The 19,608-nt window shown below is 41.3% G+C and overlaps 1 protein-coding gene across 4 annotated transcripts in view; it reads left to right on the forward strand.

Annotated features, from left to right (window-relative positions):
• The window catches only part of grik4 (glutamate receptor, ionotropic, kainate 4), a 347,454-nt gene that overhangs the window by 230,155 nt on the left and 97,691 nt on the right, over positions 1 to 19,608 (forward strand). For all 4 annotated transcript variants that reach the window (XM_085184287.1, XM_085184286.1, XM_085184288.1 and 1 more), the window contains one exon: positions 8,505 to 8,670. In XM_085184287.1, the coding sequence (XP_085040413.1) occupies positions 8,505 to 8,670 (166 nt within the window). The remainder of the gene's footprint in view (positions 1 to 8,504; positions 8,671 to 19,608) is intronic.

The following is a 19,608-nucleotide window of genomic DNA, read 5'->3' on the forward strand; positions in this document are numbered from 1 at the left end:
TTAAACCTTAGTTTAATCAGCTAATCAGAGGTTCAATCAGAGGTGTGAGGTAACTCCACAAATCAGAACAGCATTTTTCCCCTTACAATCACTGCTTAAAATCAGCTGGTTAACAAACAGGGAGTTTTAAAGCATCTCTCTGGGGTTTTTTTCCACACAAAGAATTTTGCTGGAGAGTAGAGCAGTGGTGTGAGGAACAGGCCTCTCTGGAGGAAAGGAACTTTTTTCTGTCTGAACTGGCTGATCAATGAGATAGAGATCTCGCGGTCAATGTTCCACTCTCCTAAAAGGCACCGTGGGATCCACAGCCCACTTCATCTTTATCACTGGTCTGCTTCTGCTCTGACCACAGGGACCAGATGCCGGCTCATTACTACCACAAATAGAGATCTGGCTGCATGGCCTGAGACTGGGATGAGCCGGCGGTCATGGATGGAGATTGCTGGGAGGACAACATTGACACTCTTCCTCACTTATCTCCAGTGTCTCATCGCCACTTTCTTTCCCACGAGATTTTGCCTTTTCTGAATGCCAGCATCTGGTCTCCCAAAACCCTCATAAACCTTTTGGTTCAAAAGGAGGGGATCAGGTAGCTATAATAGAGTACCACCTGCCCTCCTCCATCTCCTGCCACCCTGGATCAACACCTCTGCCAGCTCCTCTCTGGCATTCTGGCCTTGGCATCACACTTGCTGACTGATGGACAATGTCTCCAACAGCATCTGTTATCCAGTGCTCAGTGGCCAACATAACTCTCTGGCTTGCAGTAAGTTACACTGAGCCAGGTTTTGTACTCTGTGTTGCGCTATTGGCGGGTTTTCTGCAACTGGTGATGTCCAAACTGATTAGCTATGTCGCTTTTTACGCTAGATGAACTGTTCTTCCTCTGGCTTAGGCAGACCTTGTACTCAACTCACTGAGACTGAGTGGCTGTTGTCCACTTGGCAGAAGTGCTAAGTGTTTTCAAGGACAGTTTAAGCTTCCTGCCAAGCATGCGTTGTATGCTAATTAATGATCAGGTCAACGTGTGTTAATGTAAATGAGTCACAGCGCCTGACGTGTTCCAAGACCCATAAAAGTACAGTGATACTTTATTAAACTGAGTTTTGATCTGATGCCCCTGTGAGTCCAAGCCAGCAGATGTAGTTGTTGATTATGTCTCTGCCCTCCATATGGCACTACTGCACGTCCACCTCCTCTTCAACTCCTCTCACCCAGACACCCCCTCCCGTCATGCTCCTGTTAGGTTCACATCCGACAGGTAGCAGAATGACTTGGGCACTTGTAAACTCAACAACCGAGGCAACCCAGGGCTTGTTGGACTGGCCGAAAGGGAAATTAGCTTTCACCTTCACTTCGGCTCAAAGCACTGGTCTCTTCACTAATACCTCAAACTATTCTCCTTGAATGTAAGCTCAAATTTTCTATTAAAAAGGGGGTAGCCAGAGGTTACTGCTGAGAGAATACAAAGAAATTTGTAAAAAAAAAGTGTTAGAGTGCATCACTGGCATGTGCGTTCATAAATAGTTAATCCAAGGAGATCAGAGAGTAGTTTCAGTGTAATTAAGGTAATATATAGTTAGCACATTGTAATTGCGTAAAGGCATTTTTGCAGCCATATAAAGGTTCCTCCTTTTCCACTGCTCACTGTGTGGACGTTTGTTCCTGTGCAAACCCTGTATCCTGTGAGAGCTCCCTCATTAAACGGCTGTCAAACTTAAGTCTGCAGACCTGCCAGCCTTGCTGTCACACTGCAGGAATTGCATGCACACACACAGACACACACATATATATTACAGTGTGTCCATATATGTGTCCATATATGTCCATATAGCACCAAATCATAACAACAGCTGCCTCAAGGCGCTTTATATTGTAAGGAAAAGACCTTACAATAATACAAGGAACAGAGAAAAACCCAACAATTATATGCCCCCCTATGAGCAAGCCCTTTGGCGACAGTGGGAAGGAAATGCTTCCACCAATGACTGAGCCCAAGAAAGGGTTTGCAGAGGTCATGCTTCAGTGAGTGCGTGGCTACATATATCGCCCCCTAGTGGCCAGTAAGTATAATGTAGATTTAAAGGACTTCCGAGTAGGTCCATGTTTCAGAGCCAGAAGCTAGATCCATCTTTTTTATTGCCTCTCAATGCTGCAGATACATAAACACAGGATAGTCCAACATAACTGAATCTTGTTCAATGCAATGCTGTCCCTAAAGGACTATTTTGAAATATAAATATTTATATTTTTTAAAACACTTGACTTGTTACCAGCCCTGCAGTGATGAGGTTTGCAGTTTGTATTTCACTGTCTAGCTGGTACCTAGAACAACATTTCATGATTCCAGTCTCGAGCACTAATATTCTCACTAGCTATTGAAAACTTTGTGGAATTGACAGTTGGTGATTCTTACAGATAGAGACATATTTAACTTAGAACCGAAAAAAGTAATTAAGTGCAATACTCGGCTCAGTTTAATACATAATGAATAAAGCGCAAGCAGCTTGTACAGCTTCCTGTTGTAACAGACAATAAAGTCTGCGTCTTCTAAATAATAAATGAGAGCCACAAAACTCTGAATATATTTTTAGCCCGCTGAGACCAAACAATAACAAAGCTAAATGCTGATGTCGTTATTGAATCCCCTGAAACTGTACTTGTTGAGAAATGAACCAATAAAGGGGGAAACATCAAACAGATTGCCTTTGACAACAGAATCAAATTTCACACGGCTAAATTCAATGACACCATTTAATGAGTGCTGATTGTAACCCCTTTGCTATTCCTCACTCCCTGTTTATGTCTGTTACGTCTGTTTATGTTTTCCTCCTCCCCTGACCTATGCACACTTTCCCCTGCCTCTGCCTCCTCTGTCACTCACCTCATTGCTCTCTTCCTCTGTCAGTCAGACTGTCAGTTTCTCCCCCGTCCTCCCCCCGTTCTCTCCCTTCTTCTGCCTCACATTTGCACGCCGACTCCCTCCCCTCGCCCACCCTTCGTTCCCCCGATGCACGCCTGTCTTTCTTCACAGCAGTCACTGTGTTATTTAGTTTTATCAACAGTGAAGCTCCCAAATTATTAAAAGCAGAGCAGTTATATTAGGCTTTATTGTTTGCCCAGGATTTTTTCACTCCCACACTGATAACGTCAAAGCCATGAGCAGATGCTATAAAGATGCTTACGTCTAATTCTAATGTACAGCTCGTTTACAAGTATTGGCAAGTTGTTTACATTGCTTGGAGTAATTCCTTGTCCCTTCGGTGAATGGATAAACGTTGGTGATGTATCAGTTAAATGGATGATAATTTGTTTCATCATTTCTACCTTTGAAAGATGACTGAAAAAATATAACTTAACATGCAAGTAAAGCCTGACAGCCTGACACAATTCAGTCTGTATCTCTTTGAGCAATCGTCTCCATTCTTTTCAACTTAGCTCAAGTCTCCCTTTTACCAATGCACAACTGCAACTGGTGTCTGCATGCAAGTCTGTCACCTCATATTCAGTCCAATTATAAAAATAGCAGGCTATAACTTGAAGTGGACATGATGGGACTTTTCAGCATGTGGAAGCCCAAGTAGTCCCAGCACTTGATGGAACGGGATTCCCATATTTAACTGAATCCTTAAGAGTTACAGTGACTTATTGTCAGCTTGTTTTCAGGGCTTTGCCATAGAGGGAACAAACTATAAACGTAAGCATCTGTTAAGAGGTGTTAAGGCGAGCATAACATTCACCATAGACTCACTGGCAACTTCTTTAGGTACACCTTATCAGTGCAAATATCTAATCAGCCAATCACATGTCAGCAACTCAGTGCATGCAGGCATGTGATGTGGTCAAAACAACCCACTGAAGTTTAAACTGAGCATCAGAATGAGGAAGAAAAGTGATTTTGAATGTGGCTCATCTGTTGTGTAGAGTTTATGTGGAATGGTTTGAGAGTGGTTTGAAAAAGAGAAAATATCCAGTGAGCGTCAGTTCTCTGGGTAAAAATGTGTGGACATGAGACTAGCTAGATTGTTTTGAGCTGATAGGAAGAAAATAGTAACTCAAATAACCACTCACTGCAACCAAACGATGCAGAAGTGCATCTCTGAATGCACAGCACACTGAACCTTAGAGCAGATGAGCTACAGCAGCACCCTCTCCTAACAGCTAAGAACACTAAACTGAGGCTACAATTCATACAGGTTCACTAAAAATTGGACAATAGCAGACTGGAAAAAGATTTCCTGGTTTGAATCCCAAATCACAACAGCACAGTCACCTCAAAGCCACCGCTGTTGTGATTTGGCAGCAGACAGTAGCATCAGAATTTCTTGCAAACAGCATGAAAGCATGGATCCAGTCTGCATTGTGTCAACAGTTCAGACTGCTGGTGGTGTGGAGCATCCTCGGCCTCAGTATTGTTGCTGACATGTCCGTCTCTTTCTGTCCATATTGTCGTATTTTCTGATCTCAAACAGCTTTTGCAGTGACAAGTCTAATAGAGCACCTTTGGGATGTGATGGAATGGGACATCATGTCAATGTGGACCAGAATTAGGACAGTTCGGAAGGAAAAACGGGCACCAAATCAGAACTAGCATAGTGTAGCAAACAAAGTGGGCAAGTGTACATGCAGGTAGCAATCTGACTGAAAATAAGATCAATATAAGAAAATAACAAAGACAGGAGTGACTCCTAGATTATAAAATTAGATGTTAGCTGGATAAGAATTGTCTGCTTAATTGTATACTCTAAGAGAAGGGTGAAAAGTGCAACTTTAACCATTACAACAAATCTGCACAATTGCTGCTGTTGTCAGTTGGAGAGAATCAACAAGTTGTAAATAGTGAGACCTGCCAGTTTGGCTCAAAATTAACTCGGTGTAGATCAGGATTGACGGTGAGTTTGTGCCAAAGCTAAACTGAAAGTGGTGCAGCTGTTTGGTTTGAAGCTGTGCCCTGCAAAGACAGATGTAGGAAAGATGTTTGGTTTTTTTGGTGGTGGGAGGATTAATCGACCAGCAGAGTGACTGATACTAGCTGGTGGTTGCAGATAAGAAGTCTGGCAGGTGACTTTGATGTGGCTGACAGCTTTCTGTTAGTAATGTGGAGATTGATTTTCGTTGCTTTCGGTAGCCCTGTTTAAACTCTTGATTTTAAACACTTTTTCACACGATGAGCGCATCGACTGCTCCCGTTTAACAACCAATTAATCATGTTGCTGTGACCAAAGGGAAATTTGTTTATGATATATAACGTCCTCGCTTGCCTTGCTGTTAGCTGCATTTAGTCAGTAGTTAAACAGCCATTTTCACTGTTTATTTGTCTTATGAAAAGGCAAATAATCACTGAGTGGATTTTCACTATAAAATAACGGGCCTTAATGAAGTTATTCCAATAAATATGGTAAATTCATGAGAAATGATTAGGTTGTCTATTTGGGTATTTTCTTTTTGAGTCTTGCCTGCATGCTGTGGAATTTGACGATGATTCAAGACTCGGAGCCAAGTAGATCCCTTGGGACCCCAGCGTTTATAGCAGTTGGGCCCAGTGGGCCAATTTGATGGAAAAGGACAAAGTATATGTATCCGTGTGTATGCATGTGACTGTGAATGTGTGTGTGTCTTTGTAAGCAGCTTTCTAAACCCGCACTGCTTCAGATACGGCCTATCAAAGCGTGTCAGGTTCCCTTAGTCATCAGGGGCGGATAGCAACAGTCCTCAGTGCTGAAAAGGAAGGAAAGACTGGGTAGAGAAGGAGGACGTGGAAAAAGAATAAACAATCTGGAGTGGTAGAGCTATAAATGAGGACATTTTAGTAAAAACAACTGCGAAAATGCACCAGGACACACCTAAACAGGGCCACATTTCCCCCGGTGTGATGCTTGGATATTAGTCTGATTTTAGCACTTTTAGATGGGAATGAATTGCATTCGAACAGAGGATGTCAGTAGGGGCCGAGCCTCCATCCATTCAGACATTCAGGGACTCCATTACACCCTGATGGGCAGGGATGGAAAACCAATCGTGGGTGTATGGGTGCAAGGGGGAAAAGCAATGTATTGGTGCTGGGAAACACACAGACAGGCAATCTGGCATGATGAAGAGGCTCCCTTCCCTGCTCCTGCTTTCAGACCCAGCACGTCCTCCTGCGTCCCCTTCAAGCCCCACTGCGCTCTACTGCAGTGTCTTGCCAGCTGACCAACCCAACACCTACCACACTCATTCGCACTTTCCCACTATCCCTATTTCCTCCCAGGTCTTACTGTGAGCCCCGACAGCATGTATCCATTCACATTATCACATTGGGAACTGAAGCAGAGATGGATTTCATCGGAGGGAAATAGATGGGAGTCGTGTTTTTGAATAGAGAGAGAATGTAATTTATGACTTTTCTGAAGTTCAGCAGATTTGTTGGCTGCCCCGGTTCAGATTTGTTGCTGAACTCAGAGAACCTCGATGGCTCCAAGGTTAGCTGCGGTATACTTAACCTCCCTTCTGACAGCAGGGATGTGCTGCTGTTAGAACGGTGTTAGATAGACCTGTTAGTGTCATGATGATAAATTCATTAGGAGTGGCTAAGGAATACAGCTATTTATACAGCTACAGCAAATCATTGCTATAAAAGCCTTGGACTCAATCTCATTGAGAAGTGTGAATCACAGTGAGTCTAGAGTTGAAGAATTAGATATTTATTGATTTTTAATGATGCTTGGCTGGCTTTCTTGTACTCGTACCTTTAGTCCACTTCCTTTTTTGGAGGACTGGTATAATAAAGCATGCACTTTAATGACAAGATGCAATACTCAATGTAGAAACTCTATTAGGTATTATTGAATGCGTATGGCCATTTTTAAAAGCACACATTGTGTTTTTAAGTTTTTAGAATGATATATTTATTGATTTTTGCTGTTTGCTCTGTATTTATACAGTGTTTGTGGCTGCTTGTGATAACTGTTATTCTACAGTTCCTAAAATTTATTGCTAAGTAGAGTATTTCTAAGTGGTCAGGGTAATCATTTAACCTCTGCTAAAGATTTCGTGTTCAGTCAGAACAGCTACAGTCAAAAAAAATCCACCTGCAGCCAACTCCTGCAGTAATCTGAGACCTCCCCTTCACTCCATATGTATAAATGGAAGCGGAGAGAGCAGCAGCAGCAAGACCCCAACAGAGAGCAATGCAGTCATGATATTTATTAGGTCTTCCACAGCATGAAAGAAGGAGATGGGGTGGAAGTGGGCTGCAAAGCAGTTTGCACAGCAGCCAGCAGCCGTGGGAAGGTTAAAGCAGCTTAAACAGCATGCCCAATATGAGATTTGTCGTTTGGATATGTAGAAGGCCATCAGCGGAGCCATCTGTTAATGTGGGCTGGCAGTAAGATCACTAACGCTTTGAATTTGATATGTTTAAAGCAGGTAAGAAACAAGTGAGGTGATGCATTAGAGAACTGACAGAGCACCAGGGATGATACCATGTTTTTGTTGATGTTATTGGGGTTCATGTTCCATAATCCAACTAGAAAGGTGCTCTGAGAGTTGTGACCTCTGTCGAGACCGATAGTCTACTCTTCAGTGATGTGAAAGCTACATAAATATCTGGATATTTTCCCGATCAGTTCAGATCTGCACCAAAATTTCATGGGATTATCCTTTGGCCACGCTTCACTTGGCTCTGTATTCCTGCTGGAAGACAGAGCAACAAATGGCAAAAAAACTAAAAACTTTTACAGAGCTTCTGCCTTCTCGGTAAACTTAATTATTTTTTTCATTCAAAATTTATGGTCTGTGGTCTACAACTTCTTCACAAATTAAAGTTCAGAGTCTGTACTTTAATCTCCTTGTCAATGTTGTCTTTTGCCACCCTCGCCTGTGAAAGCTGTGGCCACACAGTGCCAGTTCTCATACCGCAGAAAATCTTTTCATTACTGAAGATCGGGTGACAAAGAAAATAAATAAATAACCGCTAAAATATATATTATATATTCATTTGTGTGCATGCGTGTGCTTTATGGATGTTTAACTTAAATGTGCGCAGCTGAGCGGCCCCATTGTGAGCCAGGTAAACAAATGTTTCATAACTGGTGATGAGGCGGTGCCACGCTGAAGATTTCTCTAACGAGGGCTTGTTTGCGTGGGTGGAACAAAAACACGTTTTTAGATCCAGACTAGTACATTACACGAGCCTCAGTGCCTCACTCACTGAAAAATATGTGTTTTCTGAATATGCCCATTACCACAGACCCTCGGGCTATCCTTGCCTGTAGTTCATCATAACAGATTTAACAGATTTAATCTGAGCTATTCTTTCCTTTGACTGACTGCTGGCAACTTGCTATTTTATCCTGCAGTTTGCATCCACATTCTCTTGATTTTAATCTCTTTTTTTTTCACGCTTCTCCTGTTTGTAGACGTCTGCTGCATTTTAAACATCACCTCAAAAGCAAAAACTCCTACATCTCAGTAGCAAATAATTAAAGTGGAACGCATAGTCTGACATCAGTGTCTCTGTGCAGGTGCCCTATGTCAAGGTGGCTCCAGAGGACATTTTGAAGGTTCATTTCCCCCGCTTCACCACTTTGGACCTGAGACCAACAAACACCGACATCAGCCTGGCCGTGGCCGGCCTTCTCACCTTCTTCAACAGCACCACCGCCTGCCTCATCTGTGCCCAGGCCGACTGTGAGTACAGCATTCGCACACTCGTGACCAATGTTCCCTCTAATTTTTCATGTGTCTGAGCGAACACACAAACTCCCTGAGCGATCCCTTGGACCACTGTGAGCAACAGCAGACGTGTGCACTGTGGTCACGCCAGCATCGAATCCCTCCAAGTTACATGGTTTATTAAAATAATCAAATTACAGCATTTACATTTATGTTAGACTACTTTAAATTAACTGCTTTAGTCCACTTACAATGAAAATGTAAAAAAAAAATCTTGTTCATGACCTGTGTAGTATGTTAACACTATTGGAAGTAAAAATAACTTGAACTCCAATTTTGAAAACACAACTTTCTATTTTTTTCTTTTTCTTTTTTTATAAAGCTCTGACTTGCATTATGAGTATGAGTCTGTGGTCTGGGAGAGAGTCCTGTAACTCTCTGTCTGCAAAATACAGTATATAAAGATCAATGATGGGCAGTTAATTATATAGTTACTTCTTCAAAAAAGTTACTGAGTTTTGCAAACAACAAAGTTTTTTTGCAGCTGTTTACCTAAAAATGCAACCAAGGCGTTTTGTGCCACTCCAAAAAATAATTTCTGTCCACTATGAGATAAAGGAGAACAACAGCCTGATACCTGCAGGCCTGACAACAGCAGATGTATCACTCCTGTAACACCTGTAACATTCAAGAGTCGCCTCATTGTTCTGACACACACAACAAAGCTATTGACTACACTACACACTAACTACACAAGATTTGCGCAAAACGTCGCAAATCTCTCACATCTCAAAACCGCCGTCACTCCTAAAACTTCCTTCTGTTTCTTAACAACTAAATGCCATGTTTTGATTGGTCGACATGGTACATTTTTCGACCAATGGGAAAGGGTGGGGGTGTTTTGGTTTCATCTTTGCTCACAGGAGGAGAGTGCTTTTGAGCGTTTTTCTTATAAAACGCAGTTTTTACCGCAGTAAATATAAACAACGATAGTACTCAGGAAGAAAAACAAACACTGCATATATTTTGTATCACAACTCTGGTTTTACGTGGCCTATCAACACAATTTAAAAACTGGTATAAAGTCCACACTTTTTCCGTCAATTGTTCCATCTGTCCTGCTCACATCTCCAATGGTTGTTCACGTTGTCATTAACGTGGCTTCACTCCACATCAGCCGCTTTGCTAGCTAAAACACCGGTGTCGGCACATAAGGACGTTGTCATAGCCTGTCAACGACGTTGATTATCTGCGTGATTGGCTGGACTATGGGATCAGGTGGCATCGTTGTAATCGCATACTGGAGCAGCCAGTCACTTACTGACTAACACTGCAAAACAGAATTGTTAACGTATTTACTTTAATTTCAATTCAGGTTAGAATTCTTTTTTTTGTGCGCAACGCAGATTTTTTCTGTGCAGAGACCGTGCCAACAGTGCGCAATTGCGCACGCGCCCAGCTTAGAGGGAGCATTGCTTGTGACAAAATATACAATTGCACATACCTGTGGAGAAGACTCGCAAACTGTCTCCCCTACATCTGCCATCAAAGTGCAAACATTTTTGGTTAATGTCTGCCACCCTTTAACACGTGTTAGAGCGCACAGGCATCTCGCACATGCGCCGACTGTGTTCTGGCAACAGATGCAGCTTTTATCAACATCTCACCCTGCGACACGTTTCCTTCTAAAGCAGCTGCTGCACTCCACAGCTACAACTCCCTCACAGCGGCATGCCCGACGTCTGCGTCCCAAAAATAAATTGCATTTATTTCGTCTCCCATTTCAAGATCATTGTCATTTATTAAAGTAACTAAATAATGATTTAGCGCATTATGTTGTATGTGATGTATAAACTGTCTTCAGTCTTCAGTCTCACTGCGTTTTCTGTAAGACTGTGTGTGCACTCTTAAAACACTTTGCGCTAAACAAAACATCTCGTTGAGAGAAACAAAAGGAAAGTGAGGGCAGAGGTTGCAGCTCTAACAACCAGTGATCTGACTGCCCCCTTTGTCAGTGAGACTGTTAGGTTCTGAAGATACTTAGCTGAATGACCTTAAAAACGACTGAAAATCTCTTTGAGAGAAGTTATTTTTGTAAATAGAGAGGAAGATTAAATCATGGCTTGTTCCCACCCTCTTCTAGTTCAGCATGCAGTAATTACAACTCCCAAGACAAAGGCACCATGACCCCCTGAGTGGCACCAGCTAACCTTTTTCCTAATCAGCACAAGCCTTTGAAGACAGGAAATAGGCTGCAGATATAAACCATGTGTCAGACAGAGCAGAGATGGCAATGAGCCACAGTGAGCTGCCTACCCCGCCTATCTCAATTCTCAGTTCTGCTGGCTTTCAACTTCTCTCTTTGGTTGTCTTTGGCTCTATACTTTGGAGTCTCCTTTCATTCATAACCTCTAAGGTGAGTTTTTTTCCTCTTAGATGTGTGCTAGGCGTGTTACATCAAAACATGCTACTTTTGTTGGGGGGGGGGGGGGGGCTTTCACTTTTTTATGCAAATTCGGGGACAATAAATGAATCACAGAAAAAAATAGGTTTTTTTTGTTATTTTAAACAGTCAAACAGTTTCCAAGATGAAAAATGGTATAAATTAATTAAACTTACTAAAAGACAATCCCGTGTTTCTATCTGTGGTTTACCTGCACCTACTTTGTCCATATAAATAAATATTAAGGGGTGAAATTTGTAGTTTTCCTACATATTTCCTGTATCTGTGAGTAATTTTTCCAGTTGAGGGATCAAATCCTGTTTCTGTGACATTTATTCCACAGAGAGTCATATTAATGCCGCTCTGGTGTGAACCATGATAACAAGTGAACCTTTTAGGCACTCTATCCCTCTAATATTGGTGGCCACCAATATTAGTTTATTTTAGTTTATTTAAATTTAAATTAGTTATGCAATTTAAATTAGTTTATTTTCCCCAAACCCGGGTTTGGTGAAAATAAACTAATTTTAACATTGCGCTTCTTATTCCCTTTGGCCGTGTGAGTGGGTGCGGGGTTTGGTGGGGAGGTTCTTATTCTGTGTCAGTGAGCTAAGAGATGACTGCAAAGGAAATTAAATGAGAAGAAGGAGAATGAGGGGAGATGAGAGGTAGATAGAAGAGACCAAGGGGAGTCTGAAATGAGAGAGGAGGAGGAGAGCGGAGTGTGCTTCTGGGATGATATGAAAGAGTGTGGAGCGGGAAAGCGAGGAGGTAACCACACTGGAATTATACATTAGCAACAGGCAGGAGACGGTCCAGGACATGACTCGGCTGTATTGATTGCACTCTCTCATGTGACCCTCATTCATTCAACAGAAAATGCAGGAAATGGCACTATGCCTGCATTTGTGTGTGTGTTGGTCGAGGATTGTGTTCAGCAGCACCATCAGCTGAAACTCATTCGAGTTTGGCTCCTACTGCACCAGCTCCACCCTTCTTTGTCAGCTTACACAGTCATTTGGTCGGTTGGCAGCCTGCTGTCAGTTACTCGTTCACATGTGCCAGCCTCATTAATCACCCAAGCCAGTGACAGCCTAATAGAGCGTGGCCAATCCATGAATATTTTCCAGTAATGGCTGAGGAGGCAGTAGTGGAGGTGAAGCTGTGCCCAAAGGCATGGTGCACACCAGCACGTACATTAATTTAGCTAGCCCTCGCTAACAGTGGCAGTGGTGCTGTGAGACTGTAATACGCAAAGTGTTGTTGAGTCTTTAGACCTGCCAGGAGGCCCCACAGGTTGTTCATTTCTTGTAGTTTTGGCTTTAACAGGAAGAAATAACACATGAAAACTGCATGCACAGAATTCGCCGGTGTGCTGCACTGCTCTTTTATTTGTGCAGTGATTGGTTCAGCTGTCAGTAAGCGGAAAATGGAACATCAAATAAACTCTGAAACGTATCTGTAGCTGCAGTGCAGGTACAGGAATTTTAGGTTCAGTCGTATAGTTGTCCACTAATGCTTGCAAAAGCCTATTTTCCTTCTTTGATAGGCTCAGCTGGAGAGCAAGGTTAGGCCTTAGGCTTATTATTCTTTCTCTGCTAATAATTGTATGCCGATGCCATCTTGTGAATTGCAATTTTCCATTTCTTTCAGGTTCCAGGGATGACTACTATCTCTCTCCATGTTTCACACGCAATGGCATTACTATTACTAACCTGTAATCAGCTTTAGTCGGGTGGAAGAGATATCTAAATGACCTGTCAACAGGAATGTGTATGAAGGTGTGAGAATGATGGGAACGCAGTAATGCAGAGGAGGGTCTCGGGGAGGAAAGGCTCTCTGATGACTTTGATCATAGTAATTATGTCGTGGCTACTTATGTTTCTGATGCAAAAGGCAGCAATGTCAGTAGACAGCGTAAAGGTGGTGGTGCAAGTTGTCATGGTTTCTTTTGTTGCACTTTGTAATTGAAAAATTTTCTCATTGAATAGATGAAGGCAGTAGCATTTAAAGTGTCTTGGTGCTTTATGAAATAATGTTGACTCAGAATAATACGTTTTTAGATTTGTGGAGAGTGAGTTTGTATCCACAGGTGTAAATGTGCAGAATTTATCTTTACTAAAGAAAAGTGCAGGAAAAGTTGGGTTGTCTGTCTGTCTAATTAAAAAATGGTAAAATGCTTTTATGCAGATTTCTCACTCGGGGCTCTGTGATTGGTCTGTTTAAAGCAGTGGATGACAGAAGCTTACTCCCACTCCTTGTCCGACACTCCCAATTATCAACAAATCAGTGTTATTTTTTTAACTGATTTTTATTTTTTTCATTTTTGCTTGAGGCTTTACGTTATTTTTAGTCATCAAAATCTGTGCTAATGAACTACAGCTTTGGGAGTTTTTAGACATTTTAAATTAGGAAACATTATGAATAGCTAAATCAAGCGATTAGGACTGTATGCTACGTAGTTCAGCTTCTGTACAATTACCCAACTGAGTCCATGCATGAATATCATAGGTAACTGTCCAGAGAGCTCAGAGGGAGTAAGCTGGAATCATGTTTTTCCTCCTGCACGCTCTACCTGGACACAGATTATCCAAAACCAAGATCTGTAAGGTTTTTGCTTAATATACCACCACAGTGGATTTTACATCAAATCAAGATGTGGCTGAAGGGCAGACTTTCAGTTTTAATTCAAGAGGTTTAACAAAAGTACTGCATTAACTATTCATGACTTACAGCTATTTTTACACAAAGTCCTCATTTTCACAAGTTGAAAAGTAAATTGACTTCTGAAAGACAATTTTATTACAAACTAACCTCAAAAAGCATCTGGAATTGATTCAAAATGTTAAATTTTCAGGTTGGTCATTGATCACTGGATCTGTCAATATGACATTTAAAAAAAGATGTTTTTGTGCAAGAAAATCAAGCAGTTATTGGGTTGAAAAAAATATTTTAAAATAAACTTAACAGAGAAAACATTAAGACTGGCCAAATTAATAATCATATACATTTTTAACAAGAAGCTCAGCAACACCAAAAGGTCTGAAAGACCACAGAAGACAGCTGAAGTGAATGATGACAGAATTATTTCCATGATTAAGGGACAATCTTTTATAACATCCACCCAAGCAGCTAGGCATTTCATTATTAAGATCTACAGTCAATAGTTGTGTATATGAATGGAAACAGAGGATTTACAACAAGTTTAAACCACTGGTTACTAGGGATGGGTATCGTTTAGGTTTTATCCGATACCGGTGCCAAGCCGGTACTTTTGAAATGGTGCCGGTGCTTAAACGGTGCTCCAACCGGTGCTTAAAGAATGGAGAACACAAACTTTGTCCAAAAACCTCTCATGTTCAGCTGTTTTTTTGTAAAAAGATAACAATGTTAGCCTTTTCTGCAGCTATGGGGCATATATGGTATCACTCTTGGCTGGAAGCAGTGCTTAAACAATGGAAAAAACACAAACTTTGTCCAAAAACCTCTCATGTTTAACTGTTTTCCACTTTTTCTTTGGTCATTTTAGCCTTTTTGGCCGGGGTGAAGGGAGTATCTGCCATCAAACAAGAAGACAGCCGCATGTAGCTATGATGATGTTTGCTAGTTCACCTTACATGCATTAATGTAATAACGTGGTTAGCCTACTCAACGTATATTACACACAAACAAAATTAAGCTACTCACACAGAGAAGAACGGCTGCTGCTGCCATCATCATCCGTCATCATTTCTGCTACACTGGCAGGGCTAGGGGCCAGGACTCTCCTCTTCTGGTTTTTGGGGGATGTTGCTAACTCCAGCTCCGATAACAGGCACCACACCCGTAGTAGATGTGCACGGTGTGAGCTCTTGCAGCAAGCTATCAAATACTGCGCATTTTTCGGCTTTAAAAAAATACGCTATGCGTCGCCAAGTTTTTCATCAGATTCGAGGTGTTACCTCCTTTGCACAGTATCACCTTAAAGCACTTGTTGCAGGCTGCTGAGTTTGCATCTTTTGCTGTGAAGTACAGCCAGACTTTTGACCGCTTCGCCTTGGGCATTTTTAGAGCACGCATCAGTAACTGAACGTGGCTATAGTAAAGCCTGGCAAAGCATCTCAAGGAAGGACGTGCTGCATTTTGTGATGTCCATGGGTTCTAGACTCAAGGAAGCCACTGAAAAAAAAACTGTCCATATGTTAAAACTAATTTTAGTTTTCTTACATTTTTTAAATGTTGGACTATGTATAAAAACGAAAATGGCAAAAAGTTGTTGCAGCAATTTTTATTGAACTCCTTGAATTAAGTCTTTAATGACATCTTGATTGTGGTGCATACAGAGGCAAAAAAAACATAATCAGAAGTCACCCAAAATATTGATCCACAGGAAACCCCTTAAATGGAGAGTCATCTACATTCCTCACTTCAAGGATACTGTGTGGTAGTATCTCTTTGCAAACAGGATGAAGGTCTCTGGCACAACTTCACCTGCTTCCAGGGTGCATGGAGAAGAACAAGGGTCTAAAGAGGTGGAAGCTCCAGCAACACTTTAACAGGGTCACATGCCAAAACCCACTGGTCAATAATAAAGCTGCTCTTCATACAAGTGTTACTGGAGCTTTGACCTCCTTAGTATCTATTAGCTAATCAGAAGCTAGAGTCCACAGATGCTACAGTCACTGAATAAGACTTTAAATCACTGATTAGCTCATTAATCCATTCATCTGTCTTCAACATTTTCATGGATTTCTTTCTTTTCTTTTCTTTGTTTTTTTTTTTTTTACAAAGAAATACAAATATTTTTCATGATTTTTTTCTATCAATGAAACACTGTCACACAGTAATATAACATTCATACTGAGAAACCAACAAATTAATCTTTCTGCAGAATTGCATGTCCCCCATTTCATATTAGCAATCTCTTTCAATGCAGTTTGGAGAGAACAGTGGATTAACGTCTGTACAAATGGCTCTGCTTTCCTGGTTATTTGTTTTAATGAAAAAGAGAATATGCTCTGACCCGCTGTATGCAGTGTTTTAACACATCACCTTGTCTGCGACACCTTAAATTGATGGTCCCAGTGATGGCAAAGTCATAAAACTAGGTCTTACTTATTGCTCAAGGCTAAATGAGTCACCATAATGTACAGCTGTCATAAAGGTTTTTGAGTCTATGTTAAAAAGCTTTATCTGAGACATTGAAATTTTCATTACGTAGTATTCTGTTATGTTTTATTGTTTTATATTGTATGGGAGTTATATAGAGAGAGTGCTCTTGCAGTCATCCTGGGCCGACAATATCTGGAAGGTAAATGAGTGATTGCTATAGTTGAATGTCAGCCCTCACCTTTATCTGTGTCTGAGTGAGAGTCACGGCAACGTGTCCTCCATGCCAATGAGGAAGTTTGGTCTCACTAACACACAACACACAACACACAAACAGAAGTGTGCTCTTGTAAACTTTCAGGATGTAATGCCTTCTCTTGATTCAAACCCTGCTTATCTGAGCCAAGGACAAGTCTTCTCTTTATCCAGATGTTAGAATTCTTAAACAGTAGCTTTAAGACCTGGTTTGATGGGCTTGGTTGTGTGTGCTGTGTCTGGCCTGTAAATACACCTTTTTTCACTGAGACATTCATAGTGGCAGTTCTACCTTGGCGCTTTGAGAACCAGCCTCTTTTTTTGACAGGTTTGAGAGCTGAGGGTTCACTATGTAGGAGTAATTGGGGTTATTTCATAGGTTAAAAAAAACTGTGGGCTGCATCTGCAAATCATCTGTTAATGTCTCGCAGTTTCCACTCCTTTAATAATAGTAGTAAAAAATAATAATTATTATTATTATTATATCCTTTATTTCTATGCCATCTTTCTAAACCAGAGTAACAAGCTACTGAGAAGAGAAGAAATGATGCCAATAGACAAAGCATTAAGAATACATTGTAAAATGTTTCTACATGTAGTTTTAAATGGGAAGAGAGAGTTTGTTCCACAGCATTGGGGTCCAAAACAGTGAAAGCACATCCCTCCTTCTTCTAAGCCAAGACTGTGGAACAGCAACTGATCCGAGTGATCTGTGAGTGGAATAAGATGTCAAGAGTTCTGATATATAAAGTGGAGCCATGCAGTGTAGTGATTCAAGAGTTGTCAATAACACCTTAAATTGGGTTGTTTAGTGAATGTGTCCCCCTGTGCAGACTGCCGATCAGTAGCCTTGCTAATGTAGGCTACTGAATCATCATTTAGGTGTGCAATAAATTGAAATAACCTAATCATGTGGAAGTGAGTGCTAATAAGGTGTTCTGTTATGTTATTGAGGAGTATGCATCTGACCATGGCTGTGTTTCTAAACTGTCCAGTCTGTGATTTCCCAAACGAAACTATGAAACTAGCAGCCATCGGTATAAACGGGATGGGAGAAGGAGCAGCTAATGTAAACTAATGAGAATAGGTCAAAGGACTGCATAGATCAAGCCTAGCATTATGACCACTGACAGGTGAAGTGAATAACAGTCATTATCTCTTCATCATGGCACCTGTTAGTGGGTGGGATGCATCAGGAAGCAAGTTAACGTTTCATCCTCAAAGTTGATGTGTTAGAAGCAGGAAAAAAGAATGACTTTGACAAGTGCTAGATCTCCAAAACTGCAGCTGTTGTGGGGTGTTTCTGGTCTCTAATGGTCAGTATCTATCAAAAGTGGTCCAAGGTATGAAGAGTGGTAAACTAGCGACAGGTTCATGGACGGCCAAGGCTCATTAACGTATGTGGGGGGTGACCGTGTGGTTTGATTCAACATACGAGCTAATGTAGCCCAAATTGACAAAAAGGCTAATCTTGGTTCTAATGAAAAGGTGTTGGACTAGACAGTGCATCAAAGTTTGGAGCTGCATAGCCGCAGAAAAGTCAGGGTGCCCGTGTTGACCCCTGTCCACTGTCGAACATGCTAACAATAGTCACGTGAGCATCAGAACTGGACCACAGAGCGATGGAGGAAGCTGGTCTCGCCTGGTGAATCACGTTTTTACACACTGGTTTACCTTGGGAACACCTGTCACAGAGATGTGCTATGAAAAGAAGGCAAGTAGACTTAACTTTAGCAAGCAAGCTAAAGAATCTGTTACTAACATCTTGGTGCCAGATGTGACAGTATTTAAGGTGCAGTGATTATTTCATGTTGTTCCAGTGTCAGATTTCTTGGATGAGCAAGTATATTTTACTGGAAATGCATAAAATAGTTTCTAGATTGGACACCAACCTTTAGTAAACCTGTGGTTGCAAGCAAAAGTTTAAACTCAAGACTGTTAAGTCTTTGAGATTTTATTGCAGGTAATTGGACAACATTTTGGAAAAGTTACAATGTCTGTTAGCTTCAGAATAAAAGGCATTTTGTGGTTGAACATTTGAACACTCTTAATACGAGGAAGCAGCAATAGGAAAGATTCTTCCATTACAATGTTGAGGTGAATTTGAGGCCATTATAAGCACTAACGATGTATAAGCGCACATTTTATTTCCTCAAAGGAAAAACGTCTGTGTAACTCACAACAGAAAGTAAATGAATTGTATGTCTATTGCTGACATGAGTCCCTGCTTAAAAGAAACTGTAGTAGGATTTATGAAGTGTATAACCAATTCTGTGGGTTCAAACTGTGTTGTGAGTAAGAGAAGATAAGTCAAAAAACTATAAGTGCACACACCGAGTCTTCAGGAAGAGGAGAGGATAATTTACAGAATACACACACACACTTATAGTCTCACAGAACTTGTTTTTTCTGTACAGGAATCTATCCAAGTCTAACTACACAGGAGCAAAATTTTCATTCAGCTGCATGTTTTTCATTTGATTGAAACTGGTTCACCAGAACAAACACTGAGGGAACAACATGGTTGTGTAAAGCAGCCAAGTAAAAAGAAAAAGACTCTGATTCCCTTCAAATCTTCTTCAGCCAAAACACTAAGGAGAACAGTCTCCTGTGTGTCACTGTATTTGTGTTTAGCAAGCAACGTCTAGTTCACTGTAGCGTCTAATGTCATGAACTCATCATGAAATCATACTGAAAGCCTTGTGAGATACGTGAGAGGCTGCAGGAGGGAGACAAAGAATGCACTTAAGCTAAACCTGCTTTCAAACTCATCAAAGATATTCTGCGTGGTACCACGCAGGAAGCTGATCTGGCTTGCAGCAGCCGAGGGTGATGTCTTACAAGTGCACACATGCAGGTCACCAGGTGCAGGAACCCAGTCACGCTGGCTGATATAGCGCCATAAAAACAGGCGGACGTCGAAAGCTCAGCGCATGATAACGATGCCTGGAACAGTTCTGCAGCTTGTGTTAATGTGCAGAATGTGCAGGAGAAGCTGGAGGAATGAGCTTGATAACCTAAAATTGCAGCACCAAAGCTGCCTAAATGTGACAGGAACTGCTTAGCTGTTGCCTTGGAAATAAATCATATTAAATATCTGCTAAAAGTCTGAATTGCGAATTTACTATTACTCTATACTTAACACTGCAGGTGGAGGCTATGCTAAT

The sequence above is a fragment of the Neolamprologus multifasciatus genome, chromosome 14, assembly GCF_963576455.1.
Source record: "Neolamprologus multifasciatus chromosome 14, fNeoMul1.2, whole genome shotgun sequence".
Classification (NCBI taxonomy): domain Eukaryota; kingdom Metazoa; phylum Chordata; class Actinopteri; order Cichliformes; family Cichlidae; genus Neolamprologus; species Neolamprologus multifasciatus.